The following is a 21201-nucleotide window of genomic DNA, read 5'->3' on the forward strand; positions in this document are numbered from 1 at the left end:
TACTTTAAATAAAAGTTAAATGGTTTAAGACTTAAAATATTATAGATTTCCAGTCAGTAAAATAAGTATCTAACAAAAATAACTAGTTAAAATAAATTAAAATCAAAACTATAATTTAGAATATTTAATTTTATTTTAATGTTTTAAAAAAATAAGGTTTATTGTATTCAAAATATCATAACATTTTACACTATAATTTTTAAAATCAATTTAAAGACTTTAAAATAACCTACTAATATGTCATGGATACGCAACAAATTGAGCGAAGGTCCAAAACTTGACATACTGGCTTCGATCAATGACATTCACAACAAACTGTGGAATAAACAAAAAGTCGAACTTGTTTGCTTACTGGGTGCAAAAGTAGGCAATGTTATTAAGTTTAGAGAAGTCGAGTTGCAACTCAATAATTTTGTTGAGAACTATCTACCTGAAAAAATAGACTATTTTTATAAGTTAGTTTTATTAGAATCATTTAATGATATTTCAGTTAAAAAAAATTATTTTATAAGTAACTGATATATGTATAACTTAGTTATTTTGTGTAAATAATGTTTGCGTGCAAATTTGTTAAGTTTGTTACATTAGACTTCTACTTTTATAGCCAGTTTAAGCTATTGAAATAGTTAAAAATTTTAATTTTTATTAATTAAGTGTGTAATGTATTTAAAGTATTTTTTTAGTAAAAATTTATCAATTTAATTTATAATGTTTAAAATTAGATAATGACGACTATAAACTTTAGAGTATTTTATTGATTTTACTTAGTATATTTTAACTAATTTTAAACATTCAGTTAAAGTTTAATCGAATTTAACAGATTACTTGAAAAAATGGAAAGTTTTGATAACTTAGAAGTGCCTGCTTTGTTGCATTTGGTTGATGAAACTCTACAACTAGTAAAAGTAAACTATTTTTTGTAGCACTTTTTGTTAGTACAGCATATGAGTTTTTACTTTCTGTTGTAAATATGCATGTATATTATTTGTTTTTTTAATTTCACAGGAATTGCACGTAAAGTTTAATGAAGTAGAGCAAATTTATAATCGTTTAGTCGACGAATCAGACAAAAATGACTTTCAGTTTTGTATTGATCCAGCTAAAAAGAAAGCTTGGGATGTTTGTGTTTGCTTTCTTGAAACTCATAACTCGGTTTTACACAGAAGGTTGTAACTCTAGGTTTTTAAACTTCATAATTAATATTAAAAACATAAAACAAATTAAATAATTTCTTATCGGTCAAATTTAATTAAAAATTTCACTTTTTTTTTTTTTTTAAACTAGTCACATATGCCCTAGTATAGTCGTATTATAGCCAGTAAGCTCCACAAATTTATACTATATTTTATTGCAATCGTTGTATTGAAGCAAATTTTCTTTATTTAAATCTATTGATCTTAGTTTAGTAAGATGGTAACTAAACAATAATTATTTATTTTATGATATTTTTGATAAATTTAAAAAACGTAAGCCACGATTTCAGCTTAAAAAATTTAAATTAAATAAAAAAAATCTAACAAGATCTTAAACATATTTTTATTATTGTTTATTTTTTTTTACTTCCAGTTGTTGCTGCAGTTTACAGTTTAAGTTGATGCTAGTTTTGGTAATATTAGAATTTTATATTTCTTTTGTTTCAGAATAATCAATTTAAAAGTGAAAGAAGCTGTTTAAAAAGATTAAATATTATTTTTACTCTGAAATTTACTTTTTTAAGTCTTCAAGTTTTAGTTTTTTGTTAATTTAATAGGTGCAATCAGTTTTATTATCAAATTAAAGTAAAAAGGATTGCATGTTTCTATATACGTATAATATTAGTTATAAGCATCGAAGTCGTTTTCTAATTTAAAGCCACATTTTAATATATTAAACATAGATAAAAGTAAAATAAATAATATTATACTTAAATTGATGTTCAATAGTACACAAATCCATTAGTATTCTGATCCAACACAAATGTAGCAAAATGTAGCTGGATTTCAATAACTTTAATCATATTTTGTTAAAAACACGCAATTCAGTTTTTATCTAAATCTAAGTGTGTATATAACTATGCCACTTAAGCATTTTTGTAGATTCAAATACTTTTTGTATCTTGATTTTTAATAAAAACAACGTTCTTAAATATTAGTGAGAATTAATATGAAAACTTAAAGCTAATTGTAGTTTTTTTATAGAAAAACAAAGCATCGAACTACAGTCAAAGTTCGAGATTTACGGAGTTATTTGGACGAAATTTATGTAAGCGACAATGAAGAAAATAAAAATGAAGAAAGTAAGGCTTTGTCAATAGTTACGTATGTCTGTTTATTTACTAATATAGAATTTATTCATTACTAGTTCAGATGTTATTTACGACTTAACTATAGATCTTTCTCAACAAAATAAGTTGATCTGTGACCTAAATGATTTATTTGTAAATTGATTTGTAAAATTGTGTTGTTCTTTTTTTGTAACTTTGAATTATATAGTATAGTTAAATACTGGTAATTTGTTGATAGATCGCTTTTTTAATGGCAGAAAACAATTATAATTCATTTAAAGTTTTTTTGTTAAATTTTTAACCTGAATTATAATTCTTAAAGATTTAGGGTTCCAAATGGTTCTAGTACTAAATTCTCTTTTATTACAACCGTTGGGTAACATAGATAAAGTGAAAACAATAATGATTGATATTTTTTCTTGTATGATAGTAAAGTACTTTATTAACTGTTGTAGAGCATTTAAAACTACACATTGCATAAGTATTATAGTTTACATTATAATACTTCCGGCCAAATATCATTAGTTATATACTTAGAAAAAATCTAGTGGTAGGCAAACTGCGGCCAATGAATCTAATGCTTCCTGTAAAAGGCGATGAAGTTTAAACTAAAAACATTTTTAAAACTTTTGTAAAATCAAACTATTATTACCAGGCACGTAGCTTGGTACGTTTCTGCAAATCTACAGAAACATAAACATTTGTGCGAAAAAACTCGCTTTTGTTTCGATTATTCAGCTTTTAAGACATTGTTTCTTAAGCTTTCAGTCGTTTATACTAGTTTTGCACTCCTGATAGATAATTTTTACATTAACTGTACTCTCTAGCACTTTTAGTGTCGTAAATATTGAACAAATTGAATACATCTAAATTGTATACAAATTGCTTGGTGTAGGTTTCTGTTATCAAATAGAAAATTATTGTAGCTGTAGATTTGGTTTAAATGATGTGAGAGAATAAAAAAAGTAAGTGTGAGTGAGGATCTTGTACTTTTGAAATGTTTGTGGTGAGTCAAAAAGAACTTAACATTTTTTTGAAATTTACATTTTTTGTGTTACAAAAAAGCAAATACAGATAGAAGATATATAACAAGATAAATTTTAAAATAGATGAACCTTAAAGTAAACTAACATGAAGAATTTACTTTTGTTTTAAATCAAATTGACTCTCTGAGTTGAATGTCTTAAGGTTAAATCCCTGTGGTTGACAAATATACAAAAATGAAAAACTTTTGAAACAGTGATGATAATATCATTTCCTGAAGTTTTATCAAGAAGATTAGAATATATTATATCAGAAAAAACAACACAATAAGACAAATAGCTTGCAACAAAAAGACAAACTAAAAAACTCATTAATATAAACATTTTTTTAAGAATAATATAAACAAATTCTAGTTTTTTTTTTTTTTATATTTTAGAACTTTTTCTTTTAATTAAAACTAGTTTTAAAGATTTTATAACTAACTTATTTTTATTTTTAAGAATATATAACTTTTTCAATCTAAGATTAAAAATAATAAGATAATAAAATAGATTTATTTTAACAAGTGTATAGTTGTATTATTAATTCATAACAAGTTTAACAGTTTTTATTTCACAAATTTCTTTAGTAAGAAAATGTTTCATTCTTTTTTACAGCTTAAATCTTTATTCTACTAAAGCTAGAATTAACATTTACAAAGACGTGTACTCTTCATTTCTTTATGAATTATTGTTGACAATAATAAAGTAATTGTACATCTGAATTTTATCTAATTTTGTAAACTTTTTTATTTTATATCTCTTTTGGTTTTTATTCAACTCCTAGAGTTTATGATTTTTATCTAGTAAAAGCAACAATTTTTGCAAATTCTTTCTGAATTGGGGAAACTGTTTTCAAAGTTATATATTTTAGGCCTATCAGTAATACTATTAAAATTAAGTTCTTAATTAATATTTTTATTTTAATTGAAAGGTTTTATAGGTTCATAAAAGTTGCAACACATAAAAAATTATAGGGGGTCAAGAGCAGTACAAATTGCCTTGTATTCAGTTATTCATTAATTATACTTTAATATTCAATTTATTTTTAAATTTTTAACAAAACTGCACACTTTCATAAAAAATTAAAGGTAGTTAAAACTTTTCTATTCCCGCTTTGACGTTATCACACGTTATTCTTGATTTTTTTTTGCAGATTCGTAACTTTTTTGAGCTAGCTACGTCCCTGCTATTTACTATTGCTATTTTATTGCATAGTTTGTCAAATTTTTGTTTTAAATAGTATTTTTTAACTAATTTTTACCTGTGTTGAAATAATTATGGTCCAAAATTTTTTTTCTGCACAGTACTGCCCGCGAGCAAATTTTTGTGGAAAATTAGCCCGTTCCCAATGTTAGACTGCCGAACCCGTTGTATTTTAACTAAAATATTTAAGTTTACAAAATGACGTAATAATTATACAATTTTATTTTTACTACTTGAAGAGTAAATGATTAAGTATGTATTATAGACACTTAAAGTTGTATTATACTTGAAATAAAGTTTTCTCAAATATTTCAGTAAAAAAGTACGGTAGGAAAATCAATTAAGTAATATGTAAAAACATTAATAGTTGAAAAATTCTGTATTTTAATATTAATTGTAGAATTTAATGAAGATGTTAATATTGTATTTGTTCAAAGTTTTTAAAATTATAACGAATAACTTCATATAAGATATAAAAATTTCAGATAAAGTGTCGGAGTCTGAAACTGATGTTGACATTCACAGCGATGAAAGTTACAAAGAAGTTCCTGATAAGTTTAAAAATCACAAGGTTCTTTTTTACTAAATTTTTAAGGTATAAAAAGTTAGTACAATTAACAAATAAAAACTAGTTTTCTTATTTTAACATGAAATCAGTTTCTTAATGCATGAAGATACATAATTCTAATGTGGATTGTATTAGTTTTTAACTTATCCTTTTCTGTTACAAGTAATATAATATTGGTCAGATCAAGTAAAAATAGTATATAAGTTTTCATATCTGTTTGACATTTAAAAGAAGCGTTTGGTCAAAAGCTCTTACTGATACTTTTAAAAAGGTAAACTATTGTCTAAAAACAGCTTATTATACATATACAGGCTACCTCAGATTATTTTGAGCTTAGTTGTGAAAAATTTACTTATCTAGGTTAGCTTAAAGTTTTGTAATATAGTAGTTATTCATTTGGCATTCAGCTACTTTTTTCCTGAATCTTTGTTTTATATTGTGATCACTTTAAGTTTTCTAGTTATTAATATTTTCATTACTTACTATTTTATCTAAAGTTTAGCTAAATGATTAGATTCTAAACTATCAATTAACTTTTTACACTGGGCTACACTTCTATTTTAATAAGTGATTTTAATAGTCGTATTTAAAATTAGTTTATTTTTAATTAAATCACACGTGTACTTATAAAACACAAAAATTGGTTCTAGATCAAAAATAAAAGCTTAGATTAGTAAGAATATTTGAGTAAAATTTTAAAACAAATGTGTTAAAACAGTAGTACTATTTAACATAGTTAAGAACTTAGCATATTCACCTACTAGTCTTTCAATTATAAATTTAAAAAATATTTATCATTTTAAGTTAGTTCAATTGTTTACCATAAATATCTTTTTAAGCTCCTTTGCAAACATTTTAAAGATAATGTAAAATTTGCAACTAGTAGTTGTACAATCAAAAGGAAGTTGAAAGGGTTGTGAAATAAAATAGATTTAAATTAAACGCAAATTGTTTAGTAATACTTTTGGTTAATAGTTCAATATTTTTTGTTTTGTTTCAATTGCATTTTTTTATAACTCATATTTTTCTTGGTTCTTATTTTTAGTTTAGTTGTTTCGTAGTAAATGTTTTTTCATCGTTACAACAAGTATTTTTATTTGTTTTATAATGTGTGAATGTTTTAAATATTTTTACGATTATGTTACTTAATTATATAACAACTTAAAAAAAGTATAATATTTTATATTATATAATACATTTAATGGATAAAATATAATAATTAAATAATTAAGTTAGAAAATCAATTAAAAAAATCTTTGAAACTCTTCTATCCTAGTAGTTAGACCTTATTAAATTAAGTCTGAACTTCCAATAATTTAATTGTTTTACAGTACTTTACAAAGTAAAATCTAGTTACATAACAATTCAAATTAGATAACTTAAATTGTTAAAAAAATATTTAAAAATCCTTATCTCTAAATTTAAAATATATTTAAAAAAAAAAGGTATGTAGGATTATTAATGTCTACAAGCCATTTTTCCTTAAATGCAAAGTTTAAATATTTTCAATAAAATTGAAAAGTTAATAAAAATAACTGTATTTTAAAACTTGTTTGAGCCATATCACAAAAAGTATTAAAAATTTTGCAAAAAAAAAAGGCTTGTATATATTGGTAAGAACTACAAAGCTATTTTAATTAAAAGAAAGTATATAACTTTTTGAGTTGTGGCCCTTAAAAATGTTATCTAAAAATTTGAGTAGTCATGCACCCATAAAATCTGGTTAAGGTCGAATTGGCATGTTTTTTGTTTAAAGAACAACTGTTTTATCCAAAAATTTTCAATCATTTATTTTAAGTGATTGGCTGATGTATACATTTTAGATAAAAATATTTTTAGAATTAATTTTTTTGATAGTTTCAAGTTTTTTAATACTTTGATTTTGGTACTGGTTTTAAGTAAAGAATTTAAACATAGTCATTCATTAAAAAAAGCTTATTAATTAATTTCATTTAGCGCGTCATCAGAATAATGTTGCTAAAAATTGATAAGAATATAGTGTAAAGTTGATAAAGACTATAGTGTAGTTATATACAATGATTTTGAAATGTCTAATTAAAAATAGTTACGTCATAAAGAGTTAAGTATAAACGTCTGTTTAAAAGGTCTAAATTAGAGTTAAGTTAAACTTTGCTGATTTAAAGTTGTTTATAAGACAAAATTGTTAAAATAAAAACATTAAGATAGTAGAAATTCTACTTAAAATTAAATCAAAAAGTACATAACAAAACACGAAAAAACGACACTAATAATACTAAAAACACGCTATTTATAAAGTTTTGAGTAGTATAAATCTTGTTGTTTACAGATTTGACTCGCGAGTTCTAATAAACAATGATTCTAGAACTGAGATTGTAAGAGTATATCGCTCTGGATAGAATTTCAAATCTACTATCCAGGTAGTTCTCAGCACAACTAGGATTGTTGAGGAGGTGTTCATGGATGAATGATTGTTCACATTTTGGCTTTACGTCGTCATTTAAAATAAGCCTTTTTAGCTTTTTTGTGACATGCTGCGAAACGCTACGTGTTGTGTTCAAATCCAACCGCCCGCTAAAGGAATTGTGAAAGATGCCACACCTACCCATGATTTAAGTAATGTAGTACCTATTTTTGAATGTCATTGCGAAAATGACTACGTAGGTCGAACTTCTCAACGTTTCCACGTCAGGCGAGAGCAGCATGTCACGAAAAAGCTAGAAAGGTTAATTTTAATGACGACGTAAAGCCAAAAGGTGAACAATCATCCATCCATGAACACCTCCTCAACAATCCTAGTTGTGCTTAGAACTACCTGGATAGTAGATTTGAAATTCTATCTAGAGCGAGAAACATTACCATCTCTCAGTTCTAAAACCATTGTTTATTAGAACTCGCGAGCCGAAAATTTGCAAACAAAGAGATTTTTACAATTTAAAACTTTATAAATAGCGTGTTTTTAGTATCATTAATGTCGTTTTTTGTAGTGTACTTTTTGATTTAGTTTCAAGTAGAATTTCTACTATCTTGAATACTTTATTTAAACAATTTTGTCTTATAAAAAACTTTAAATCAGCTAAGTATAACTTAACTCTAACTTAGACCTTTTAAACAGACGTTTATACTTAAATCTTTATGACGTAACTATTTTTAGCTAGACCTTTCAAAATCATTGTATATAACTAAATTTACACTATATTTTTATCAATTTTTAGCAAGAGTAACTGATGACGCGCTAAATGAAATTAATTAATAACTTTTTTAAATGAGTGACTTACGTTCAAGTTTTTACGAAATTTTTTTTATAAAGTATGGATAAATTCATTTTGAAAAATATATTAATTTTTCATACAAAAAAATCTTTACTCCTTTGAATAAAAACTAATAGTTTCAAAACTTCTTATAAATTTAATAGTTTGAGATAAATATAGTTTTTTCGTAGGAATTGTCAGAGTTGTACTTAGAAATCGTACTTTTACATGAAATAGTCGAAGAAGTAGAAGATTGTTATGAAGATTGCATACAAGAAGAAGTTGAAGATGAAAAACCTACCAGCAAATCTGAAAAAGTTATAAAACTAGTCAAAGTTTGTTTATGTTTTATAGTTTTGAAACTAAGTCAAATTTTATAACTGTTAACTAATGAACTATATTTGTTAAAAATTTAGTCACATCTAAGTAAATAACTTATAAAATATAATGTATTTTTAATCTCAAAATCTAAATCCTGAAATAGCAGTTTTAAATTTTTTGAAAATTTGAGCTACTTTACAATACTACTTCAATTGATAATTTTCCGGAATTTCTTACTTAAATTCTTTCATTAAAATGAGTAGTTAAAAAAGCTTTGAACAATTTATATATAACTAATGATTGCCACCTAGATAATGAAAATTTAGTAACTGTGTATTTTTTGATATTGTTTAGTTATTTTTGATGAATTTTGTAAAATAGATTTTTGAAAATCTGTATTTTTCTTGGTAATTTAAAAGAGCAATTTAATAAGCACTAACTTATTTATTGCTCCAGATATTACTGAGTATTAGTTTGTTTTTCTTTACAAAAAGAGTTAAGTGTTAGTTAACTTTTAATGATTTTAATAAAGTGTTGAATTTATTTGTATGTAAAGTACGCCCAGTAGTCTTCAATAACAAGTTAAACCCTGTTTTATTTATACTAAGGCAAGCCAATAAAGTTTTAAAACTGCTACTAATAAAATTGTTACATACCTTTTAGCTTTTATATATTATAAATTATTTGCTTTTTTATTTTTAAATTATTTTTAGTTTTCAAAGCATAAAACAGTCATATTTAATTGTTTATTGTAAAATAGTCGTAATGAAGTCTTTGTTACTAGGTTTATGACATAGTGATTAATTTCAGTTTAGTGACTAGTTTAAATATTTTTTAACTCTTGAACTAAAATGATATGTTTTGTTAGTTTTGCTTTGAATCATCAGATTTAAAAATCATTAGTTAGTTTGCTAATCTTAGAAAAAAAAATCGAGTAAAAGTGAAGCACCGGTATATTTTAAAATCAACATTTTTTAGTATTCATTTAAATATTTGGTTCTTTTTTGAATTTTATTGGTCTTACTACTTATGAGCTAATCGTTTAACAAAAATTAAGAATTTTAGACCACAAGAATATTTTTACGAATTTTATATTAAAGCTTAGAGTATGAACTATAAGTTAGTTTTTATAAAATAGAAATATTTTCATTCACTTTTATATATATTATCTTTTTTATATTAAAACATATGTGTAGATCGCAAGTTTTTTATTGCTATTATATTAAAAACTGCTAAATTTTTTCAATGTTTTGAGCGAAAGACATCAAATTTATAGAAAATAGTTGAAAAATTTTTTAGTGTTGGAAATTTTGTAGAACTAACACCAATTTTAAGATAAAAAAGAAAAAGGATATTTTAAAATCAACCAAAGTCTTTTATTATAAACAACAAAATATTACTAATCGACTAAGCATAAAAGTTTCAAGAAGATTGATTTAAAATTGAAGGAGGAGTAAAATTTTTACTTAAGTATTATTTTTTCGCATTCTAGGTTTGCACTTTCTATAACGAACCTGTTCAACTTAATGAACTTGTGTCCCTCATGTTTAGAACTTTTTTTTGAATTCTGTTAAAAGGTGAAATGTTTTCGATAATTAAAATAAAATTTTTACAAAAATAGATCAAATTGCAAATTATAATATGGAATACCCTATTCCGTTGAACATTTTATAATATATTACATCGTTTTTGTAAAACGAGCTAGTTGTTACGAAGCATACTTTATCTTAGTCTTGAATTTTATAAAAGAAGTATAGTATAAATCGTTTAGGTGTTTCTTAGTTGAAGTTAGCAAACTTTAGTTTGTTTTACTTAATGTTTTGTTTGCTGAACTTTGATGGTTTAAGTTGATAAAAGATTCTTAAAACTGAGTGAAAAGCTTTAAAGGATAACTTACAAAGGTAAAGCTAAAAAATTAGGGCAGGCGTTTGGTGGTTGCGAACCATTTTTTTTTGAAAATAAAAATATTAGTGTACCGTAGTTTTAGTTTTTAATCTTCGATAAAAAACCTGAAATATCTGATGTAAGTTTCGGATTTCCTGAAATTTACTTGAAACTTTTTTTGCTTTTCATTTCAAATCTAAGAATATCTCGTGTAAATTTCAACATTTTCTTTCGCGGACCGCAGATTTTACATTTTATAAGCAGCATAAAATAAAAACATGATTGCAGGCCGCAGTTCGTCGACCACTTATTTAAGGGTATGTAATATTATCCGATAAAAAGTATTCGAATTAGGTTTTTCAAACTTTTGTTTAATTTTTTTGAATCATAATTTAAAATTTTATATTTTAAAACTTTTATTAAATAACTAGAGCTCTATAATCAAGTTACAAAAACATTGTAGGATATGGGTTGTGGTACACTTAATTTATTGTTACTACTCATCATAATTAAATCCTACCTTATGTATTTACTATATTATAAATACTAGATGCAATTTTAGTCTACTTTATATAAATTAGACAACACAAATTGAGTAATGTATCTATCATAAAAAAGAATCACAAAACACTATTATAACAACACTGTTTCAAAAGTATAAGTTACTTTTATAAATAACTTGGAGTAAATAAAACTCAATAACAATTTAAGTTTAAGTAAAAATTACATAAAATTTTAGATAGTGTAAACTATAAAGTATTTAATGAACTCTAAAACAATTAAGTATTGTAACCAGTGGTGTAGCATGGTATTTTTGTCAGGGGGTGCGCAAATTTTTTTCTTAAAAAATCCCCTAAATTAAAATTTTTTTGGGGTCAATTTTCTCGGAAATTTAAAAAATTACTAAAAATCTATCTCCTGCTTCATTTTTCAAGTAATCTTCTTCAAATTTTAGAAAGTGTTCCTTACATTACAAGAAAAAAATTTACTTATGAATTTAGATAATTAAAATAAATAAAAAAATTATAAAAAAACTAAAAAAAGAAGTCTTTATTTTTTCAAAAAAAAAAATTTACTACAAGTTTATAAATTCACAAGTAATGTTTTTTTGTTATTGTATGAAGATTAAACTGTTTAAGTTTGAAGAAGATTGCTTGAAAAATGTATTATGAGATATATTTTAAACAAACTAGCCTTTTTTAGCTGTTTTAGTTTTCCCTTCCCATAGGGAACCTATTATGCGGCCCGACTTTGACTGGTCATATCTCAAGAAATAGTTCGAATTTTTTGAAACAACAAAAGCATCTTAAAGCTTTAAAAAAAGTCAATAAAATAAGATCAACTTCTAAAAAACATGGCTTGACTTCTCCCTCCCCCATATGGCCTTAAACTACAAATAAATAGTCAACTAAGTATAACAATTAATACCTCAAAACATTTTTCTCTGTGCAATTTCTAAATAATGTTCAATATCTATTTTATATCAGCAAAAAAGAATTGTATTAAACTCAAAATAGCTCATACTTTTAGTTTGTTGCAGCTTTTAATATGCTATTTTAATCTTATATATAAAAATGTTAAATGTTCAGTATTAAAATTGAAAGTTCTAATTTTTTTTATTTTTTGTAGAAGAAATCTAAAGCTCTAGTTTTTTTCTTAACTTCTACATTTTTACCTATATTACAATATAAAACTGTAAAAATAAATCTTAACAAATGAAGAAAAATTATAATATAAAGAAATTAAAAATAAAAATTTCATACCACTTGAACTGCAGTCTTGAGTAATAGCAATATCTGATGTTGGTCTGCTATTTTTCAGTTCAAGCTTTTGAACTTCAGATAATTTTACTATCTGACATATTTTTAGACTTGCAACATTCCATACAATATCACTTTGCATATTTTTTTAAAAATTATACTAAAAATTAATAAAAACAAGTGTTTACTTTTTCTTTAGTATAATAAAACATATTTTACAAAAAAAAAACAAAAAACAATTAACTTTGAAGATATCAGGATTGCCTTGCCCTTCTTTGAGTCGAAATAACTGTCCTGAATTAGTTTTTTATGTCATGTGTCATCATAAGCATTTTAAATTCTTTTAAAGAATTTTTTTATTGTTTTTAAACTTCTAGAAACTAGGCAATTTAACAAAGCTTTTAAAACCACTAAATCTACCCTGAGTTAAAAAAAACAAATCTATCCTTAGTCAGCCTGAGCTTAAAAATACTTAAAACATTCTGAGTTATCCTGATTTTTACTGAGACATACTAAAGTTTTCCAAAACTTCATAAAATCCTGAGTTATCCTGAGTGTGTGGAAAGATTTTACTAAATGTTTTTGATACAAAACAAAATGTTTAAAAGATAAGTTTTTTAAGGTCAACTTTTTCAATGCTTTTAAAAATTCACAAGAAATATAACTAAATTTAAATTCAAAATTAATCTGTTATGTCTTTTAGACTAAAAATTGATTGTAAAAATTTTGTTTTACAAGTTGCTATAAATTATTTCATGATGTGACTACAGAAATTTTAAAATAACTTGCTACAAAAATTGTTTAATTTTTAAACTTTATGGCTGATAGAATAACAAAGTTTGATTTGTTTCTTATCTTAATAAAAAAAGAAACTACTTTTAATAATAATTTTAAGTTTAAATAATTTAAACAATACTTTTTGTATAGTAAGATTAAAACTAATCACAGTATGAACTGTTTGTTTATTATTTTATTTATTTTGTTATTTGTTATTTTCTTTTTAGTTATGTTGTTACTATTTTTTATTCTTATTATCAATTTATTTTTATTTATTAGCAGTTGTTTATTGCTATTTTTACTACAATTTGTTTATTCTTGAATCATTATCACTATAAAACAGGTTTAGCTTCATGGTTTGTTAACAAAATGTTAGCATTTGTCCTTGTAAAAAAATCTGTCATAAGGTTATACTACTGCGGTGCACTAACTAGTTGCGTACTGTTTGAGTCTAAATTCTTATGAAGTTAATGAAGTTATAAAATGTTTCCTTATGGAGTTTTTCATCAACATCGGTGCGCATTTGCAATTACGCACCGAATTAGTATACTGGGTAATTTCCCTAACTTGTCACTAACTGTTATTCAAAATTTCGTTACACTTTTCAAATACTAAAAAAACATAGTTGAAAAAAGGCAAATTAAGCAGAAGAAATAAACAATAAAGATATTGCATTTTATTTGGGTGGCAGGCATGCGCCAGCGTCCCTCCCCACGCTACGCCCCTGATTGTAACTTAAATGATAAACATACAAAAATAAATAACATGCTGCTCTAAAAAGGTCTAATATTAACTTTTAGCAACAGCTCCATACAAGTGCTATATCTAATGATAACCCTAATCTGTATCTTTGTAATGTTTTTGTGCAATTACACGCTTCATTGGTTGAGCTTATTTTATTAGACTCAACATTCAATGTTTAAACAGTTAACATTAAAACAATGGAAGAGCATGTGAAAGATGCATTCCATTACAACCAAAAATATTTATAAACAATGCAAGTACAAAACTTATGCAGACAACAGCGTTACCGACGGTTTGCGGTGTTGTTGGTGCGATCACGTTGGGACCGTTGGGGGCGATGGCCGGTGCGAAGATTGGAGGATTTGCCACCGTACTGGCTACTACTGGAGGAATAACAGGGTTAATAACCGGATACAAGGTATGTTAAGTTTTGTTCCAATTTTCAAAACCTGATAAAAATATGTGTAGATTTTTATTTTTCTTATATTTTTTAGATATTTTTCACTCTTATGTATTTATTCTTTATGTATCGTTTAACTCTTTTGCAATTAAACACATATTAAACTCAAAGTATTAGCAATTTTAAATTTTGTCAATCTTTTGCATGTTTAAGTCAGTACATAATTATATAATGTAGATTAAAAATTGAACACATTTATTTATCTATCATTTCAAAGTAATGAGTAAAGTTTTAATATTACAATTGTTAAGCTTTTTCTGATAGTAGTTATCGTTTCGCTTTTTAATAATAAGTACTAACATTCATATACTTAAGAATGGACAGAAAATCAATAAAAGAATAGTGCAGGATGATGTAAATAAAACTTAATTAAACGTTTTATTTTTGTTTACACAAACCCATATTTTTTCTACAATACAAGGTTAGAGACGCCAAAATACTGTTAGGCTTTTTTGGTTACCAGTAAATTTAGTTTTGCACATGTTGAAATATTAATACCGTTTTTTCCTTGCCTTGTTTTGTTCTTTGTTTTTAAAAAACATTTTTTTTTCAAAAATATATTGTAAAATAGTATGTAAACTTTTTGTTTTTTTTTGTTTTATCGAATTATATTTACCACTTTATATATAATTTTTCTTAATAAAAGTTAAAATTTATTTGTATTTATATCGTTTTTATGGACCACCGAATTAAAAAAAAAACATTGGTTTAATTTTTTTTTTCAGCATGCAACTCGTACTTTTAATTTTTATTTGATGTGTATTCCAAACAAAAAATCAACAAATATAATTCTTAATTTGAAAAAGTGCTTAATGTAAAATAAAATTGCCAAACAAAGTTTTTATGTTATTAAAACTATAAATTTCAATGTATAATATTTTTAAATATTTTTCATATTGTTTTTTTCATATAAAAATAAGATCTTTTCGTCTAAACTTTTACAAATATGTTGATGTTAGTGGTTTTATATATTTTTGTACATGGTGTATAGGTCAAGATATAAATATCCTTTTTTAAATACTCAGTATTTTTTTGTATGTTGTTTTCATTACAATAAAAAACTATATACCTTAGTGTAATTTGTTTTTAAGTAAATTAAAATGAATGCTTTATTTCAATTTGTGTACGTATCTTTTTACCATGGCAAATAAATGTTTTCGGTTACATAACCATTTTCCAAAGTTTCAAATTAAGGTGTTTCAAAAATTTCAAGTTACAACAACGGTAAAATCTATAAATTTAAAAGCGATTAATTAAAAAATTAAATAGTTGACTTGTCACTAAACAAAAACATTGAAGTTTAAATTTCTTTATAACAACCATTAAGATATTTCAGTTGTCATAGTTATAATTATTATATTTTGTCGTCGTGAACCCAAAATTTTAATGTTCAATAGTTGAGTAAATAATTTTTTAGTGGTTTAGTAATTGTAAAGCTAAATTAAATATTATTCAAACCTCAAAACCTATAAAACAGTCTAAACAAAGTTAAATACCTTTTAGATAATTATAAATATAGTTTAAGTTAGTTATTTATATGGAAATTAACAAATATAAAAAATCACTTTTGCTTAATTCAATGATATATAAAGTATCTTCACTTTATTAATAATATTATTTACATATTACACTAACAATTCAGATCCTAACAGAGATCCGGCCGGACCCCGATCTAGTTAGTAAAAAAGAGCATACTGAAAAATATTTTTTTTTCAAAAACAAACCCTGTGTAAATTGTTAAGAGTCATTTTCGTCAGTTAAAATTAAACACCTACCGTGATTGGCTCATTTTGTACACGTGACTAATTTACATTTGTGTACATTTAAACTATGAAATAAACATTTCATGAAATGCAACTCTTTACGTATGTTGTAAAATTGAAAACTTTGGAATGAATACTTGCATTATTTATTGTTTAAAGTTGAGCTCAGAGAATATTTAGAGTTTATACGGTTGAATGTACGAGCCAATGAGAATCATATGACGAAATGTTTCAAACTAAATACTGATGCAACAAAACATCAGAACATGACAGGCAATTTATATGTAAACAGTTAGTTAGTTTGGTGTGTAGCTTGAAGCAACAAAATATCTTGAACGTTTTTGTGAATGCTTATTGTAAGTAGTGTTTTGTTTTAAAAGCGAATAATTCAATTGGTTTTTAATTGTTTTAGTAGTTAATCCAGGTTTATAGTTTAATAGTTTATTAAAAATTTCACAGTTTCTTGTTTACTAAAAGTTTTATTTAATTTTTAGTTTATTGTTTTAAGTATTTTGATATAGATTTAAAGAGCTTCCAGTTTTTAAAGTGTTACCAAAGTAATTAATAATTTTGTATATGCTAGTATTTCTTGTTGTGTTTTATATAAAAGATTCATCACTCGAAACTGTCGTGTCCGACAATAGAAAGTAGTCTCAGTTAGAATTTAGTATTTGTTAGATATTAATTGAATAAGGTAGGATTTAATTATGATGGGTATTACTAATAAGTTAAGTGTACCACAATCAGTCCACAACTTTACTACCAAATTGTCAACCTTTGCTAGCTGTTCTACTGATTATTAGATTAAAGTATTTTTTTTAGTTTTTAAAAACCTCATTCTGACTCAGGCTTGTTTATACTCACTCTAGCTAGTTTTATTGACTTAAACAGTGGCAACCCTTCTAGTTTGAAAATTTTTGGGAATTTTAGAAAATCTTGGACTGCCTCAGGCTAATTTAGTTTTTATAAAAACTCAGGCTAGTTTTCTTTTAGATTTTGAATGAGTTTGAGCTGATCCAGTTTTCAATATTTTGTAATTTTCTAGTGTATTTTCTTCAAGAACTTGATTTCAGATTTTTAATTGTAAATAACACCTAAATTTGTAAACCTTGTGGTTAGCTGTTCTACTTATTATTAGATTAAAGTTATTTTTTCAGTTTTTAAAAACCTCATTCTGACTCAGGCTAGTATATACTAGTGATGTACCGAACTCACTATCCGGGTCCGGCCGGATATTGCCATTTTTGTCTGATATCCGGATCCGGCGGATTCTAGTTAAAAAAAAAAGTCCGGATCCGGCTCCGGCCGGATTCTAATTTGAAAAAAAAGTCCGGATCCGGTTGCGGCCGGATTCTAATTTGAAAAAAAAAGTCCGGATCCGGTTCCGGCCGGATTCTAATTTGAAAAATAAGTTCGGATCCGGGTCCGGTACATCACTAGTTTAAATACAAATAAATAAGAAATTCTAAACTGTAAAAAGTAGTAAAAGCAATAATTAGTTTGAAAATAATAAATCTTGAAACTTTAGACTTCTTCACTTTGGCGTCTAATAAGCACATTTGATCTGAAAGGTTCGTTGTGTCTAGATTCTCAAGATCACTTAACTTTTTTGTTTTGCTAAAGTCACGCTAAACGTTTGTCAGTATGTTCCATTACTTTTTCTATTCAGAATAAATTACTTACTGTTTTTAGTTAGTTGTGTACTACCTTAACTAATATAATACTAAATAGATAACAATACAGACATCAAGTGAGTGGAGTTCTATTCACAAAGATTGAAACTCTTAATTAAATAAATTTAAATAGTATACAAGTTAGCAGTAAGGAAACCTACTATAAAAACTCTAGCTTGTAACTTTTGAAACACAATTATTTGTTGGACATACTCGACTAAATTGCTTTTAAGTATTTTATTTTAATTACAAAACTAAACACTAAAAAGAAGGCTTCTTAATTTTTAAGACTTAACAAAACACTAAAATTGCAGCACGAATAATGTTCTTAACTGTTCAAATAACAATAATAAGTTCAAAATTTAGTTTTGGATGGGATGCAACTATATGCTGCAGCCTAGTTTGTATCAGTCCAGCTGTATTCTGAAATAACCATTAAGTTATATCAAGTAACTTAACTCTGGAAATTTATCTTTGTTAGCTGCGGCTCTTGTTATTCTTTTTAAAGTAGAAGTTGAGAACATTTCAGGTTGTTTGGGTGTATTCTGTTAAATTTAGTATAGGACTGACGAAACATTTTTTCTGTATTAATCTAGTTATGGTTCAAACTTTGTTTGCGATCCTTCAATACTATTAATATTAGATTACTTTTAATTACATCTGATTTTTATAGGATACTTAAATTAATCCGGTATATTCTTTAAATTACTATTACACTTAAACCATAGTTTTTTAGCCCATTAAAACCGACATTTTCTACTAAATGCAACATACTGTAAATTTACTATAATAACAATTTTTTATTTAAAATCTTATTGTTATGTGAAAAAATGAGATTTTTTATATAGTATCATGTAACTATACGAAAACCTATTTTTTATAACTTAACATACTATCCTTTTGAAATGCATTTAATTATGTACAAGAACTTTTAACCAGTTTTTGTTTCCACTAAATTGCAAAAAGTGTTATTTAAACAAAGAACTTTTCTTAGCATTATTCTTTTAACATTTATTTATGTTGTTTTGTCATATTAAATGAGCAATGTATTTTTGGTAGAATAATTAAAGGCTAAAATTTCTACTTTGTATAGTTTTTTAGTTTTCTGCATCTTATACTGTAATATGTTCAGTGTAACTACATCTGATAACAAAAATTATTTAACTTATTTTATTTTATAATAACAAGTCAGAAACCGGGAGCCTTTTGAAAGTCAACGGTAATTTTTTTTTTAAACGTGTTTGCGGGCAGCAGCTAATTAATAAAAAAACTGTAATTTTCAATATAAGAACACTTTTTCAAAGAAAAATATGTTAAAACAAAAATAAAGCGCTAGTGGTTAGTAGAAAAATAAATATAGAGCCTAATTGTGACAATTTACAACAAAAACTTTATTTTAATTTGTTCTAAAAAAGTATGTATTTAGCTTAAATTGCGGACTGTGGATTTTCTCTTTGCAGGTGGAAGTTTTCCGACCCATGTATTAAAAGTATTTGAAAATATATTTCAAAAGCTTATAGCACTTATTAGCTAAAACATTCTAATTAAACTAACCATTGATTATTTTTTATTATAAATGTTTAGTTTCCAAAAAGTAAATAAGTTTTTACGAGACTTTTTATCATTGTTAGTTTAAAATTCATTTATCAGTTATACAATTTTTTGTTGTTAGTACACGTTAGTAATGCGATACAAGTGTGGCAAGATTTATTTTACAGTCCTTATAAGATTTACCATAGTCAGAGAACAATGATTTTGTTTTTATCAATATATTCTAGTTTTGAATTGATATTTAATTATAAAACATTTATGTATGTATGTCCTTTAACACTAAATAAATTTTTATACTGCATACTTTTTTGTTAATAAACTATGAAACTTACTACTAGTAGAATTACAAAAAAAATTTAAAACATTTTTGAAAAAAAAAAGTGTTAATCTGTCATATTTATTAAATAAAGAATCTAATGATAGAATAACGTATTTTAACTAATAAAAGGAAAATCATTCGAATAAGCAAGTTCTTACCGAGTTTAATAATGATAAATATCTAATCATGAATTAAACACTTTTTAAAACATATGTTCTTAGCTATAGATTTTGCATTTGAAAACTTAAATACAAGTTTTGTTTTAAATAATCTAAGTAAAAAGAGCTTAAAAGTTAATCAAACAAAAAGATTAATTTTTTGAATCTAAAGAACTAGACACTTAATTTATAATACACTAAACAAGTGGATATTGATTGTAGCAATATAAAATTTAGTTACAGTATACCAAAGAGTAGAAAACCAAACCGTATACACCACTTAGATAACATGTGAGGTCAGCTGTCTTTATCTGTAAATTTTAATTCTATATAAAAACATTAAAAAGTAATATTAAAAGTAGGCATTTGTGTTTATACCATATTTTGCTTAAGCTTACCCAAAAAGCATGCACATAAGTCTGCAAAAATGCATACTTTTTAAGTGTCACGTTTTAAATTTATTAGTCTTATTAACAAAATACAAACAAGTTAGTAATTACATTTTTATTTATCATTGTCGTTAATTATATCTATAAAGTTAAGTTTTTGATTTATAAAGGTATTAAAATTTTCTTAACTCTGTGAGTTTAAAGATTAAGATTTTTAATGAGGTTGGAGAACTTACTTAAAAAAATTCATCAATATAAATACCTATTGAAAATTTTTCGTTTAAATTACACAATTTTAATAAAAAACTATTAAAAGTCACAAACACTAGCAATGCGGTTTAACACAACCTTATAACTGTTGTATCTACACATAGTACATAAAGCATAAAATTTAAAAATAAATGAAACTTTAGTTAAGCTGTGCATGTGTACCAATATAAAATATTACAATAGATATAATTCTCAAAATCGTTTGGAGTTAAATAAAATGATATACTTGAGACTGTTTATAAAAAAAAGTAAAGAAAACTTTTTTTTAGTGATCTATAAAATAACAACAAAATTTTAGAAGATCACATCCTGTAATATGACTTATGAGCAACCATTAAAATTATGCATAGTACCCGGATATTAATTACTATGGTAACAGCTAATTTGGCAGAGATTATTAAATACAGTACTTCCTCGCGTATCCAGTCTTGTTATACATTTTTTGTAAATAAGGTCGGATTAATCTTTGACCGGACTCTTAATTATCTATTAGTTTATTTTATTTGAACTTTCTCCAACGAGCTAAAAAATTAAAACTGACAAAAATAAACGAAAGAAAACTTTGTAAAGTTAAAGATTAATTTAACGAAAAAAAATTTGCATCGTAAATAGTTTAACTAATATCGAAACTTTAAAAAAAAAAATTGAGGTTTTTTTGTAATAATTTTAATTTTTCTTAGCATAAAACTCATGGAATTGGATAGGTTTTGAAACACTTTCTAGAGTGGTTTATGTTTTTTTTTTTCATCCAGCCGGTTGTGTACTAATGCTAAGATATGTACTAACAACATTTTAAATATAATCCGGTTTCATCGCAATTAAGAATTTGATGTTTGGATTAGC

General features: G+C 24.9%; 1 protein-coding gene across 1 annotated transcript; it reads left to right on the top strand.

Annotated features, from left to right (window-relative positions):
• Positions 1–220: 220 nt before the first annotated feature.
• On the top strand, positions 221–15059 carry LOC145836117 (uncharacterized). The gene is made up of 8 exons (XM_082943926.1): positions 221–455; positions 821–905; positions 1006–1166; positions 2178–2275; positions 4977–5062; positions 8481–8624; positions 14050–14193; positions 14551–15059. The coding sequence occupies exons 1-8, from the start codon at positions 238–240 to the stop codon at positions 14602–14604; spliced, it is 990 nt and encodes a 329-aa protein (XP_082800052.1). The 5' UTR covers positions 221–237; the 3' UTR covers positions 14605–15059.
• Positions 15060–21201: the final 6142 nt, after the last annotated feature.

This window comes from Thalia democratica, chromosome 5 (genome assembly GCF_965202585.1).
Source record: "Thalia democratica chromosome 5, ktThaDemo2.hap1.1, whole genome shotgun sequence".
In the NCBI taxonomy this organism is placed as follows: Eukaryota; Metazoa; Chordata; class Thaliacea; order Salpida; family Salpidae; genus Thalia; species Thalia democratica.

Excerpts from the sequence above, each read along its gene's own strand:
- LOC145836117 (XM_082943926.1), top strand. The coding sequence starts at position 238 with ATGTCATGGATACGCAACAAATTGAGCGAAGGTCCAAAACTTGACATA. Across the intron at positions 456-820 it reads AAAATAGACTATTTTTATAA|ATTACTTGAAAAAATGGAAA; the intron begins GTTAGTTTTATT and ends CGAATTTAACAG. Across the intron at positions 1,167-2,177 it reads AACTCGGTTTTACACAGAAG|AAAAACAAAGCATCGAACTA; the intron begins GTTGTAACTCTA and ends GTTTTTTTATAG.